Raw genomic sequence first — 14,782 nt, 5'->3', positions numbered from 1 at the left:
CAGGGTTAAAAGACTAAGAAGCAGTACTTATAAGATGTCATGGAAAGAAGGGTTCAAAATTACCTTCTCAAAGGGAGAAAAAATCATGGAAAGATATCATAGTTGTTTCTTTCCAAAACCAAACATTTAGAAAATGTCTACTTCAATAGGAAAGATAATTAGAACGGCAAATTAGACATCTGTAAATGTGAAGAAGGCAGAAAACATAATGCATTTTGAAGATGAAACCCTTTTTTTTCTGTACAGACAATATTTCTCTTGAGGTACATATATCTTAATTTATCCACAGAATAGTAAGGCAGAGGGAGATGTGCTTAGTGCTTGCCTGTTGGTGCAGTTAATGCAGAAGTACCTTACTCAGTGTGTGTATGCACAACCAGCAGAATGGAGGGGAGAGCCCTGTGCTGTCAAAGGTTCCTCTTACCAAGGGTTGCAAGCCCCCCTGTCCACCCTGGCCAGCTTCTAGCCACGACTGTGTTAGTGCCAACTCAGAGCTGTGAGAGCTGCTTGCTGGTCATTTATCAGGTTGCATAAGTGGTGAATTTTTTCCTTGCATAAAGAAGCTTACTTTGTGCTGGATCTCAGTGTTACCCTGACTGTTCTGACTCTTCTTCTCAGCCTGTGCTTTTTGCATTTCCCTATGATTATATAAGAAAACTATATACTGATGTTTACTTCTGGTAGAGAAGTTGACAAGATCAGGACAGCTATCTTTGCGCACTGCCTTCACTATGGCAAATTCAGAGTCACTCCACCCTGCATCCTTGCCTGAGAAAGCCTCATTCCCTCTCTCAGCACCTTTCCTTTGCTTTCCTCTCCAAAGCACTGAGTAACAGAGGTGTTGTGGGATTTCACACACAGGCTGCCTCAGGCAGTCTGACTTTATCTGCAGGATCTCTGCCTGTGCTCTGAAGCAGCCTGTGCAATTTCTGCTGGTTTGGATCTGAAGGACTGCTTAGCAAGCTTCTCTCTGCAGCGTGGCAGTGCTGGCTCTGCAGGCTGGTGGGCAGCTGTGTGCAGCTGTGTGGGCAGCTGTGTGCAGCTGTGTGTGCATCCCTCCAGGCTGATCCCTCTGCTGGGCCAGGAGGGAGTGCTGCAATGGCACAGCGCGAGGAAAAGGGGCTGGACTGGTCCTGCTGGGCATCCTCACCCCTTCTGTTAACCCCTGGTCCTGCTGGGCATCCTCACCCCTTCTCTTCACCCCCTGGTCCTTCTGTGCCTCCTCACCCCTTCTCTTCACCCCCCGGTCCTGCTGGGCATCCTCACCCCTTCTGTTAACCCCCTGGTCCTGCTGGGCCCCGGTCCTGCTGTGCCTCCTCACCCCTTCCCTTCACCCCTGGTCCTGCTGGGCATCCTCACCCCTTCTCTTCACCCCCTCTTTGCCCTGATTGAACGGGACTCACTTTCAGTGATAGAATTTAATGGCATTTGGATCAGTATAACCCTTCATTTATCGGACTGCAAGATATGGAAACTTTTTATTTGGGGCTGCAATAGATACTCTTGTTTAAAAAATTAACCCTGAACAATCTGAAGCATACAGGGACATAAATCTGTGGCATTTGAGCTGGGAATAAGAGAGTCACTGAACTGAGAAGTGATTGCTCTTTTTTCATGGAGCTTTGTATATGGTGAAGTGACGTATGGCTTGGTTTATACAGGACCTAAAACTCTCTTAGAGTAGTATCTCAGAACATTTTACTTTCTTCCCATAAATTCTCAACAATAAATGTTCCATTTCAGTACAAATACAAAAATAAAATTTATTTGGTAAAACCTAATTCAGATGGGCAAGAAAGCAGATAAAAGATGTTATGCCATCAGAAAAATCCAATCACAGGCAATTATAAACTCCATTGACACTGAAGGAAAGAAATGTGGATGATTACTTCTGGTGCATCTCAAAAGGAAGTACTCTGGAAATATTTCGGTGTTCATTAAAGCACCTGCAAGTGTATTCAGTTTGCAGAAATGGAACTTATGTTCAGATCAGCCCTACTTGGGGAAACCATCTGCAGAGATACTGAAAGTAATTATTTACAGCGAGGGGAGAAGAAATAAAAAAGCCCCTTTAAGTTTTCAAATTTCAGATTGGTTTTTTCAAAGAGAGCAGAAAGAGATAGGAATATTTTATGTAGGCTCTTGAATACTCTTAATAATGTCCAAAATTGCTATTTAGAGCAGAAGCACATATTAAGTCATGCAGGATCAAGTGAGGGTCAGCTCTTAAAATCCATATTTGCAATTAACTTTCAGTAATGCCTCAATTCTTACTATTCTGTTAAATTCCATCAATTTAATCAGAGGTTGGATGACATGTTAAGCAACAAACGGACAAATTCTGCCAGCAAAATGAAACAGCACACACAGGTCTTCCTGTCAGCAATGTGCAGTCATGTCTTTTCACCAGCTACCTGCCTGGGCTACAGGAATTACGTTGGGTAAAGATAAATTCAGTTGCTGGTATGAAGCAAAAAACTTCACTGCTTTTGTTTCTGTTGATACCGAATTTCAGTTTTAGTACTGTAATTATATTTAGAAGGTTTTCAGAAAATTTTTCAATCACCAGCTGATCTAAGAAAACAAGACTACTCAGAAGCTGAGCTAAAAGTAATGCCTTTTGGGGCTAGAAATTAGCAGCAGAACTTCACTGAACGTGACATGTATATAATGAGACCCCATGTGTATTGCACATATCACTACAGCCAGATGCAGGTTATCTTTACAACAGTCATCATAAAGGCCTCTGAGCAAGTGAAATATTTAGGACATTTATTTTCATTCATTGATTATCTGAGATTGTTAGATTGATTAAGAAAAAAATAACTGCTTTGCAAAGAGACAGTGGGATCTAATCTTGTGCAGCTGGAGGGAAGATGTCCCTAGGTCTGGTTTTGCTCCCTGTTGGTTCCATGTGTGGCCTTATCTGTTGGTTTCTGAAGTTTTGTAGAGAAAAGTTCATCCATGGAGAATTCTTTGGGAACCACCCGATGAAAAGGGTCAGTACAATGTCAAACATCCCATTATTTTGATCTCAACCCTTACAGTCAGCTTTCCCAAATTCCTGTAAGCTCTCTGGCTCACCAAGGACAACTCCGTCTCACCAGGCAGCCTTTCTTTTTAAAGTGATGGAAGTGTGGCAGGCTCCAAGCAGACACTGATGTTTAACCCAGGGCAGTGGGGCTGAGCTGGGGGGTGTTTCAGCACTGATGTTTTTCCAGGGGAACAGGGCTGAGCTGAGGGGTGTTTCAGCACTGATGTTTATCCCAGCAGAGTGGGGCTGAGCTGAGGGGTGTTTCAGCACTGATGTTTATCCCAGGGCAGTGGGGCTGAGCTGAGGGGTGTTTCAGCACTGATGTTTATCCCAGGGCAGTGGGGCTGAGCTGAGGGGTGTTTCAGCACTGATGTTTAACCCAGGGCAGTGGGGCTGAGCTGAGGGGTGTTTCAGCACTGATGTTTATCCCAGCAGAGTGGGGCTGAGCTGAGGGGTGTTTCAGCACTGATGTTTATCCCAGGGCAGTGGGGCTGAGCTGAGGGGTGTTTCAGCACTGATGTTTATCCCAGCAGAGTGGGGCTGAGCTGAGGGGTGTTTCAGCACTGATGTTTATCCCAGGGCAGTGGGGCTGAGCTGGGGGGTGTTTCAGCACTGATGTTTTTCCAGGGCAGTAGGGCTGATCTGAGGGGTGTTTCAGCACTGCTGGCTGCTGCAGGAGGAGGAATCTCACTGCAGATAAAGGCACAGCTGCACTGAGAGAGAGGCAGTGGGCAGAGAGGGACAGAAGCTGCTCTGAGAGATATTCTTGCTAATCCCTCTTCCCACTCTCACTCTGCAGCACTAAACTTTCCTCCAACTGAATCATTTTTCCTCAGTTATTATTGGAGAGCAGAAGGAGAGAGAGTTTGTTCGCTCTTCTGTTGGAAAGAGCAAACATCTCATTTTAATCCTGAATATTATTTACAGGTTTGAAACTCCAATATTATATGATATTATTTTTGGTACTGAACGAAGTAATGGATGCATTCAGAGCATTTGAAAACGGGTCGCTCTGGCCCAGTTACTTTGCTCCTGCCAGATGGGATCCCTTCCGCCGTCCCTTGGACTCCATCCAGCCCTGGCAATTCAGGCTTCTGGCAGCAGCAATGTTATTGGTGACCTCCCTGTCACTTGCTGAGAACCTGGCTGTAATCCTGGTAACTTGTAAGTTCAAGCAATTGAGACAACCTGTCAATTATATTATAGTCAATTTGTCTGTGGCTGATTTCCTGGTCTCACTGACTGGTGGTACCATCAGCTTTTTAACAAATCTAAAAGGTTATTTTTTTATGGGATACTGGACTTGCGTGTTGGAAGGATTTGCTGTCACATTTTTCGGTAAGCTTGATTTTGTTTGTAGTTTTATGTTCTTTTTTTTCAACTTCCTTCAATGTATTCTACTGTAGCTTCCCAAGTCACTGACTTTGCATGCCTTTGAATTCACTGGTATTTTCCCCTGTTGCATGTATTCTGTAGTGGAGAGTGAAAAATATATCTCTCTATCCCTGTCATGTACATGGCCCGTTGCATGTGTAGCGATCATTGAATATGTTTCACAGAAGGAGGAAAAGCTTTCCAATAGAATAGCAGTGCTGTGGGGCTTACGGTAAAACTTGTGTTGATAGAAAAGGTGTCTGATGTTGTGGGTAGCCAAAGAGTGTAACTGGCTGCCCAGAGTTGTTGCAGAGTCTCCATCTCCAAAGATACTCAAAACCCAGCTGGACCTGGTCCTGAACAAGCTACTAGATGGTGGAGGGGGCGTGATGATCTCCAGAGATGCTTCTCAAAATAAGCAGCTCGGGGATGCTGTGGTTTGGGATGGTGTTTGCTGTTCAGGGGCGCACCCACGTTTGATGCTGACGGCGGTCTCTTGCTGCAGGCATTGTAGCGCTCTGGTCCCTCGCTCTGCTGGCCTTTGAGCGGTTCGTTGTCATCTGCCGCCCCCTGAGAAACGCGCGCTTGAGCGGGAAGCACGCAGCTCTAGGAATTGTCTTTGTGTGGAGCTTTTCCTTCATTTGGACCATTCCACCTACAACTGGTTGGAGCAGTTACACCCCCAGTAAGATTGGAACTACTTGTGAGCCTAACTGGTAAGGCCACTCTCACAGAGTATGGTAAAAAATGAAACTTGCAGTTCAGGATGCCTCAGGGCCAGGAATTTAAAGGAAAGGGTTAAAGATTATGTAAATCTCTGAAAAAAATCAGATATAAAGGAAGTTGTAATAAAACTGATCAAAATTCTCTGTGATCAGTTTCTAAGACAAAAATTTCTAAAGGGTGGAGCCTCCATATCTAATGAAAATAATCACTCTAGACCTTATGCTTTTTGTCAGGAGTCAAAGGACAAAGAGATGGATTTTTTTTTTAGAAGACTGGACAAAGACTGAGCCAGCTAGTCTGACCCCATAGCTGGCTCTGCTTGGAGCAGGATGTTGGACTACGTGTCCCCTCCCATGTAATGAGCCCCACAGATCCTCGGCACTGTCCCTACAGTTGTAGGATCCCCTCCAAGCCCCTGGGCAGGGAGATGGCCCAGGGCTCCATCTGGGGTATGACTACAGCTGCAAGGGGGCATGTTGAGTAAAAACATCTGACAAAAATGCTGGTGACATCTTTGAAAAGAAAGATTAATGTTCCAAGAAAATAATAAGAACGCATAATACACACAAAGGTTTTTTTTTATTTTATACAGGTACTCAGGAGCTTATGCTGACCGTACATACATTATTACGTTCTTCACCACCTGTTTTATAATACCCTTATTGGTGATTTTGGTATCCTATGGAAAACTGGTGCAGAAGTTAAAAAAGGTAAGAAGAAGCACCCACAAGTAACCTTTTAAAATGCATGTGCATGCAAAAGTTTGGAATTATTGTGTTTGATTTTCTATAAAGATCAGACATAAACAGGTCAGATCTGCAGGCAGCAAACATAGTCAATTACATCCCTTGTTATATAATTACCCTTACACACAGAAATTCATGCTACGGTTAGAAGTGATGTTTTAAAGTGTGGAGTTCACATCACTTGTCAGTACATCTCATTAGTCAAACATCATAAAAGTGAAAGAATGTCTACCTCATAAATAAGTAGAATGATCCAGTACTGCTTTATTCCCAATTATGCTTCCATTCAGTGATATTTCATAAGACTCAAACCAGGCAAATTAGGATGCTGCTTTAAATGACTGCAGTTGTAAATTTTAAGAGTGCTGCCTACTACTTAGTAATATTCTGAAAATAAGATGTAGCCTTTGCAAATAATGAAATGCTGTTTAATAAACAAAATATTAGATTGTCCAGGAATATTTAAAAGACTTAGAAATGCTTTTGAATTTTCTTTAATGGTTGTGTTTATCTGATCCAAAGGAGAAGCTGCAAAATGTGACAAAGACAACAGGCAAATTCCTATTTGGTCCAGGATTTGGGAACAAGATTTTGGGACAATATTGATATTTCTATTTACTGCAAAGCTCTGAAAAGCCAGTACCTGCAACACATTCTGCAACTCTATACTGAATTGACATATGATTATATCTCACAACTAAGGTAATTTCTAAGATCTGACTACAGAGAGGGATCCAAGCACCAGGACTGGTGACTTGGTGTTCCCAACCATCCCTCTTCGTGCATTTTGTTCCACACTTGTCACAGTGCAGGCTTGTTCCTGAGTGGAATAATCTGCCCTTAGTCCCAGTGACCCCAGCTTTACAATGCTAATTGTGGCTTTCGCTTCACCATCAAACTTGATGAAAGAAATTAATCTTTGGGAAAATAACAAATTAGCAATTTACAATAGAAGTAAATTATTATGGCAGTATTCCTTTGTATGGAAGATAAAGCACCGGCATGTTTTTCTTTATCAGTATTTAGAGAGAAAGGAAAAGCTATATGTGAAAAAAAGACCAGGCTGATATGAGACAAAGATGAAACCTTTGCAAGTGTAATACAGGAGATTGTGTTCCTTTTCCAGGGGACTGCAATTCTGCTGAAAGGGAGGCTGGGCTGCTCTCTGTGGAAGAACAGTATACATTAAAAAATGCTATAGAAATCTCATGTATTGGCAGAGTCTATCTTATGAGTACCAAACACAGCCTTTTTGATGCCTAATAACTTGCTGTTATTGTAGCAATTCTTTGTTGCTGTTGTTGTTATGTTTATATTTGGTAAAAACTGATGTGAATTGCAACTTTCTACAGAGGTGAGGACATTGCCCTTCCTAGGAGGTGCATCTCTACCTCTTTAAGCACAAACATTGAATTCTCTGTGTGCAGTTCAAAAGTATTAGGGAAAATGTCACCATAAAGTTCTAACATTACTGCAGGAATTAAAAGGCCATGTTATGCAAACAAATCTTATTTTATTAGAACGTAATATTGCAAGACCTGGCATCAGGTTTTTCTGGAGCCATACAGACTTATTAATTATTTCTCGTGTAAAATAACATTTCATAACAGCGCTATGTTTCGCTAAGTCATCAGAAACCAAACAGGGATGTTTCCAGAAGGACACTGTTTTACATCAGCTAATTTCTGTATGGACATCTGTGCTTAAGCTTCTTGCATGATTGCTGAGGACAAGAGGGAGAGTCTTCCTACTAAACGCCCCAATCCCACATAATTCAGATAGCATTAGACCACAAATGCTCTTCTGGGGAAAGCCATCAAGCAGCACTGAGCCAGAGGAGCCCCCGTGGTGTGAATCTGCCCCTCGGTGAGGCGGCTGCACGGTGCTGTCTGTGACGCTCGTGCCAGACCCAGCCGTCTGCAAAAGCTGCATGGGAGAGAAAGTGCTTGAGCTCAGCTCACTGTCTGCTCGTGACTCACCGTGATGTCCTTCTTTTTCACTTTGACAGTAGAAATAGACAGATACTTCAGCAAAGGAAAATTGCCTGCTGCTGGCAGCTGGTGATTGGCGTCCCTCAGCACTAACTCGGGTCTCTCCTTCTAGCGCGGCGACCGCACAGCTCGCCAAAGTCGCTGCTTGGACACCTTGCTGCTGTTTTGCTAGAATCTTTTCTCTTTTCTTAAAAGGTGTCGGATGCACAAGGCAGGCTGGGAGCTACCAGGAGACCTGAAAGACAAGTGACTAGAATGGTTGTTTTTATGATCATTGCCTTTCTAATCTGCTGGATGCCGTACGCTGCCTTTTCTATCCTAGTCACTGCATATCCCTCCATTGAGCTGGATCCTCGTCTGGCAGCAATTCCGGCCTTCTTTTCCAAAACAGCTACCGTCTATAATCCAATTATTTATGTCTTTATGAACAAACAGGTACTGTATGCTCTCAGAGTGTCTCTAACACTCATATTTTGCTATTTTGTCTTGATTTATAATTAATTATTTCTACCTACCTATGTGTTTCCTAACAAGCATTACAATATCCAGCATTTAGAATGAAAAAAATAATCTGCCTGGTGGAAGTGTAAACCTCTGAGCATAATGGAAATATAAATGTTGGTAATTATTAGGTTTAGGAAAATATATTATAATATAATAAATATTAAAAAGGAAATATAAAAATATAAAAAATATTATAAAGGAAAATAAGCCCATAGGGAACATGAGTTACCTTCCTGTATGAAAATTATGTTCTCAAGACTGTCCCAATATATTTCAATAAGAACGCAACATCATTAAGTTGATCTTGAGGTGGGGCGCACATTTTCAAAGCTTGATTTTGTCTTGGGAAAATGAGGCATTTGTGGTTCATGTGCAGGGGGGAAAAGCATTGCACATGCCATTTAACAGGGAGCTTTTTTCTCAGGAATGAGGGCAGAGGATTGGATGCAGAAAAAAGGAATTGAATGGGGATGAACCAGAGTGCTGTGTGCTTACAGTGATAACAGGCACGATAATAAACATGGGCAGATTTCTGCAATGAATGCAGCAACTGAGAGTGGTGGAATTAATTAAATAAAGAAAAACAGTTAAGTGACTGTTGAATAAGAAATGTTGAATTTATTTATCCAGTCCTGCAGAGAGAACTATTGCTTATCTCACATCCTGTGGGCAGCACTCTGATCTCCCAAACCATGTAGATGTGTGCTACACTTTACCCTGTTTGTGGATGAGAACAGCAAAAACCCATCTTTGAATAGCCAGGAATTTAGTATATGAAAGCATGAGTCTAGAGAAATGACCAATCATGTCCATTAGATATGATTACCTAGAAGCAGAAAAGAAAAATTGTTTTCTAGATTAAGATTCGCTCTTTTCAGAACACAATGTTTAGGTTTAGAGTTCTTTGTGGCAGCATAGGCAAATCTATTTTATAGGGTTATTTCTTTATATTCCCAACTGATTCATGAGAGAATTTCCAAGACTTTTAGCTAATATGCAGATTGATTTGTAGAATTGTATTTACATTTCTTATGTGTTTTGACTGATCTCCCGTTTTTTTACCTTTTTAGTTCAGGCAGTGTCTGATTCAGTTGTTCAGCTGTAATGCCATAGGACCTGCAGAGTCCAACATGAATGTGACTTCAGAGAGAGCAGCGCTAACCCAGGACAGGAGAGGCAGCGAGATGGCCCCCATGGCAGCCCCCAGCACCATTTCTAAGAGGAAAACTGGAGATGGTCACAGAGGCCGACAACCTTTGGCTCTGTTGGCAGCTTCAGAAAACAGCATGTGTCCCATGTAGAGGGGGAGATGGGGTCATTAATGCAATGCTGCAGTGTATTTAATGGTTACAATCGCCTGATATAAGTCTGTGTTGTCCCACTGTGCTCCTGTGGACACGAGCTGCTGGGGTCCCGGGCTCCTCGGTGTGTACAGGAGCTGCTTGGTCTGTGGGTGCAGGCAAACATGCAGCCATGCGGTGAGTGAGTCCCCCCTGCACTGCATTTCTCCTCCCAGCCCACAGCAGCTTGCAGCAGGTGGTGGCACCTGCTGCGTCTCTCCCTGCACTCCTTGAGTGCCTGTTTCTGCTCAGGTCACATCCTCACTGCTTTAATTGGGCTGCTGATTCCAGAATAAATTATTGACTTGTTCCTACACCTCTGCTTTCAGAAGCAAGGACTATTACACAAATACCGCTTCTGCAAACAGCGACAACGAATGGAAGTTGCCAGCTTTCTGTGTCTGTATTCCATCTCATATTTAATTCACACAACGAAGTGCAGCAATATATTTAGCTTTAGTGGAATGTCACTTGCACATGAAAAGCCAAACCAGGTTATGAGTGTAATAAAAACAGACTTCTGTTTTACAAAGTGTTTGGGATCATTGTATGAAATGTTGCTAAGAACTAAGCTTGTGCTAAGGCACATTGGAATTTTAATCCTTTATAAAATCCATCTTTAACTGAATGCATTTTAGGAGAAAAGGCAAAGGCTGACTGTATTTAAATGCTTTAGAATGGAAAACCATTATTTCTAGAGAAGACATTAGAACAATGCCAGCTGGAACAAATGTCGTTCCATAATGGTATAGAGAAGCTACACTAGTTCCACCTCTACAGGCCTTAGCTAAAGAAATGTGATATGGAATGAATCATCCATGGTTCAGTTTTACTTCCAAAAAATAGAATTATTTTACACAGAATAGGTAAATTATGTTTCTATCAGATTTTTTTTCCCTGCTTTCTGTTAAGTTAATGTTGGAAAAACTACATTGCCTTGAAAGAGTGGGACTACCTGAGATACCTGGGGTCAAAGCTAGTCCCTGAGCAGTACCTTGCATGCCCTGATTTCATTTTGGGATGGTAAGAGCCAAAGAGAGGAGTTAGTCTATGAATAAAATAATGAGCTGAACATGTGAGAACTGACTGCAAAAGACTGTACAGTTTTCCTATTCATCTCACAAAATTTCATGAGGTGACTGCCTTTTAGAGTGTAATTTTGGCTTGAACTTTTGCAGGCCTCAATCTTAAGCACAAATGTTGATCCTTATTCTGACAGGCACATTCTTTAATCCTGTGTTATCTGTAGCAGAGCAATGAACAGATGTGTGTGCCTTTTTAAAATGCTTTGGAAATACTGCAAGATAGGAAGAATACGGTATTCCGTTATTAATTCTCTGCACTTTTCTGTGCTCATTAGCCCGTTAAAACAGCCAGATATGATTTGAAAGTGAAAATTCTTGCATTTAAGACTCAGATTTTTCTCTTTCAAGGATATATTGGCCTAGGTTAATCACAAGTTAATGGTATTACATATATTAAATCATGAAGAATTGGCAGAAGTGCTAGCGTTTAATTAAAAGCAACAGAATTATTTTATCTTTGGAGAAGGTGAGGATATGTAAAGTATAGCTCTGTAGTACAAAATAAAGCAACAAAAATTAAGTAATCGCAAAGAAAAAAGAAATGTAGAAACGCATTGAAATTATGTAAAAATATATGGAAAGCAGTAGAAAACAGCAAGCTGTCTCTATGACATGTAGCCATCTCTGATAGAAACAAGGAATAATAGACTCAATGGGTATTTTCATCTTAAAATGTCTTCAGTAATGCTTTTCAGGAGGAGGAGGATACCTTTTTCCCTACTTACTGATCAGAAAGTACATTTTAGAAAGTGTGGACACATTGTCATGGTGGGCCAACCAGAACAGCATCAGCCTGTGAGCAAAATATTGCAGGGCTCCCAGGAGCTGGCTGCTGTCTTTCGATGTAACATAATAAAACATTTTTTAGAACTACAAGCAAAACTAGGGGTCCAGAGTTGTGCACAGTGACTAAAGGGACACATTTTTGCAGTATGTGTTAGGAGCGCGACATGAACATTTTACTGTATACAAAAAGTAATTTAGGCAATGGATGGTTTTAAGACCTTAAGATTTCATTAATAAAAGATGCCAACACTGCCAAAGTCAGCTTGCTACACTTGATTGGGAGCTAATGAACAGCATCTTGTGTCCTTGAATTTTCATTTTGTCACCAAGAATGTGCCTAGAAATGACACTCTTTAAAAAATTTTGTAGCATTGTCTATTGTTTGCAAAACTAGCAATGTAACAGAACACCACTTTCTGCTTTGTGATCATTGCATTTTAATGATGTAACCTGGAGAAAGATATTGCCCTTCCAACAAATCTTCCATGATATAGGGGGATAATTGCTTTGTGGTTTTTTTTTTTAATGTCAGCAATACTTCATCAATCTACTTGTTTGTAATGGAAATAGGTTTTGGTTTTTTGTTTGTTTGTTTTTTAATATCATTTGATGGTTGCCAAAAGAGTTACTGTAGTGCTATGAGGTCGTGTTTGTTCCTTTGGGATAACAGTAAGAAAGGCACTGACACCGAAGTCTAGCTAAATGACTCACTGAGTAAAAACCTGAAATTATGGAAAAGATAACAGCAATCTCAGGACCCTTCTGGTGCTGGACAGCTCATGTTTCAGCATGAAATTAATCTCTCCTTTTAGGTCGTGACATGCTACCCAGGAGGAAGTATTCCTTGTTCTTGACATCTTTATAATACGTCCCAGCGAACAGAGTTACCCATCATGTGCCTGCACAATGCTGCACTTTCCAGTTGGCACAGCATGGTTGTCTCTCTCTAGGAGTGAGCCCACACAGGTGCATTTCCAAGGCAAGTGTATCCTGACATCAAGCCGATGAAGGGGCCTGTGGAGCTGAGGCCTCTGTTCAAACTCTGCTGAAATCACCATCTCCTCATTTCCGTGCCTGCTGCTGTGGCTCACCAGAGCTGCTCTGCATTCATAGTTGTGTCAGCTCTTTCTCGTGGAAAAACTAACACACAAATCTGTTGTTAAAGTTGTATATTCTTGAGAAAAAACCCTGAAAAAACAAGTGGATTTGGGCATGGGGGAAATATTCAAAATAGCTTTCAAAAATCATTTCAGTAAGAGATAAAAGGTTTGAGGTTTGAAAGTACATTGTCCAAGCTATTTTTCATAGCCTCAAATTTAAAGAAAGGATACATATAAAGGTCATAAGATCAGCTCACGTCATCATCCACTTGCAGGTATGATGGCGAAAGCTTAGGCACTGAATGTAGTGTTGGTGCACTTTACAAAATGTTCCTGTTCTTGCTTTGACAACAAACAGCACAGCTTCTCTGGGGATTCCTTACTGCTTTTGGAAGATACAAATGTCTTGACATACAGATTTTGTTTGTCCTAAAGCCACATGTACTGCAGAGCACTGCTGGAGGAGTTCTTGTTCAAAGTGCAATGGCATGGAGAAGGGCGGAGATTGTTATTGAAGATTGCTCTACCAGAAGTTCACCATAAACCAGATTATTCCATCATAGGCTGGATGCAGATTAGCTTCTAAATCATCTATTTGTATCACATTATAAACAGATAAATTAATGTAACATGATAAAGCTATTATAATTGCTCCTTTTGCAAATATTTTTGCCTTGTGTTTTGGGAAAAATGCACTTAACCACATATCTGAGTTTCTTTCGCTTTTGAGTGATAAGACCTTGCCCTTACCCACACTGAACCTTTATTGTCAAGGGCTCTAAAAGCAAAAATGCAACTATCAATCAAACCAAGTTTGAGAAACACATTTTTCTCTATTTCTGATTTTGGATGAAATATTAATTCCTGCCTTTTTTTTTTTTTTTTTTGTTTCCTGATTTCTCTTCCGTCATTTCTTCACTGTGTTCAGAACAACACCTCCAAAATAAAACACTTCTAATGTTCTCCTTCTGGTTGCTCTTACCTGCAGATCTGAAATCCCACTCAGAGGAGACTCCTTCCCCCAACAAATGCCCTTGCAAAGGAGAGAAGGGCTTGACAGTGAGGTGAGGTCTAAGCTTAAGCAGGCTCAGCATTTGCCGATGTTTAGAGTGTCCATGATGTTCCTCCACCACTATTCCAACCTGAGTGTTCCCACAGATATACACAGGACAGATATATTTGACATATTTTTTCACAGTCTAGCTAGAGGAATAATATCCATATTATATGGCTAGAACATTTCTGTTTAATTATGACCTCAGTGAAACTGATTATCCAAGAAAACAGAGTCATGAACATTAACAATAATTCTCATCTCAATTATTAAGAAATATAATTTTAAATGATTGGTGAAGAGAAGATTCCTAGAAAATTTATTATAATGTTCTTTATTATAATACTTAGTATTATAGATTGTACTATTTTTTCTCTTTATTACATTATATTGAAGTCTCCTTTCCTATGTCACAAATAGTTAAAAATCTGTAAGAGAATTTAAGGGCCTTTCAGCAATTTGGCACACCAGTTTTATCTAACTATTATCTAGCTGCATCAAGATATTAATGTAGTCATCTCTCTTTAGTCTCAATGAATTACTATAAAAATGTCAAACAATTAGATTATATTGGCCAACACAGCCCTGTTTGATTGAGTACAGATGTAGGCCATGTGCCTAGAATCACACTGATGAAAAAGCAGAAGGGTTTGTGGAATTCCAGTGCAAATTTATTTCAACATGGATCCCACTTCAGATTCTAATGCCATCTTGCAATACTAATAACAAAAAAATGCTAAATAGGTATTTAGATGAAATAGATGAAATAAAAGTCAGTGTCATTCAGGAGAAATACCAGTGAACTCTGTTAGAGGAGAAAAAACCGAAAACTATAAAACGAGCAAAGAAGCCAGTGTGCTGGTGCAGACACAGATACTGCCCAAGGACACAGATGTGACCATACCAAAGGAGCAAAACCAACATCTCCTTTGCTTACAGGAATAGCAGTGCTCAAATTCTGTTTCTGCTGGACCAGAAAATTTAGCACATGCTTTTGTGTCAGGAAGACAACCAGTGTACAGCAATACCTTGTTCCAAATGT

At 40.9% G+C, this 14,782-nt stretch overlaps 1 protein-coding gene across 1 annotated transcript; it reads left to right on the top strand.

Annotated features, from left to right (window-relative positions):
* The first annotated feature begins 4,011 nt into the window (after positions 1-4,011).
* LOC132076116 (vertebrate ancient opsin-like) lies at positions 4,012-9,676 on the top strand. Its single transcript, XM_059477044.1, has 5 exons — positions 4,012-4,372; positions 4,914-5,124; positions 5,727-5,844; positions 8,067-8,306; positions 9,446-9,676. Exons 1-5 carry the CDS (start codon positions 4,012-4,014, stop codon positions 9,674-9,676), a joined length of 1,161 nt encoding a protein of 386 aa, XP_059333027.1.
* Positions 9,677-14,782: the final 5,106 nt, after the last annotated feature.

This window comes from Ammospiza nelsoni, chromosome 8, assembly GCF_027579445.1.
Source record: "Ammospiza nelsoni isolate bAmmNel1 chromosome 8, bAmmNel1.pri, whole genome shotgun sequence".
Taxonomy (NCBI): Eukaryota; Metazoa; Chordata; class Aves; order Passeriformes; family Passerellidae; genus Ammospiza; species Ammospiza nelsoni.
The sequence above is the reverse complement of the archived record's forward strand: the minus strand, read 5'-3'. Positions and strand labels throughout refer to the sequence as shown.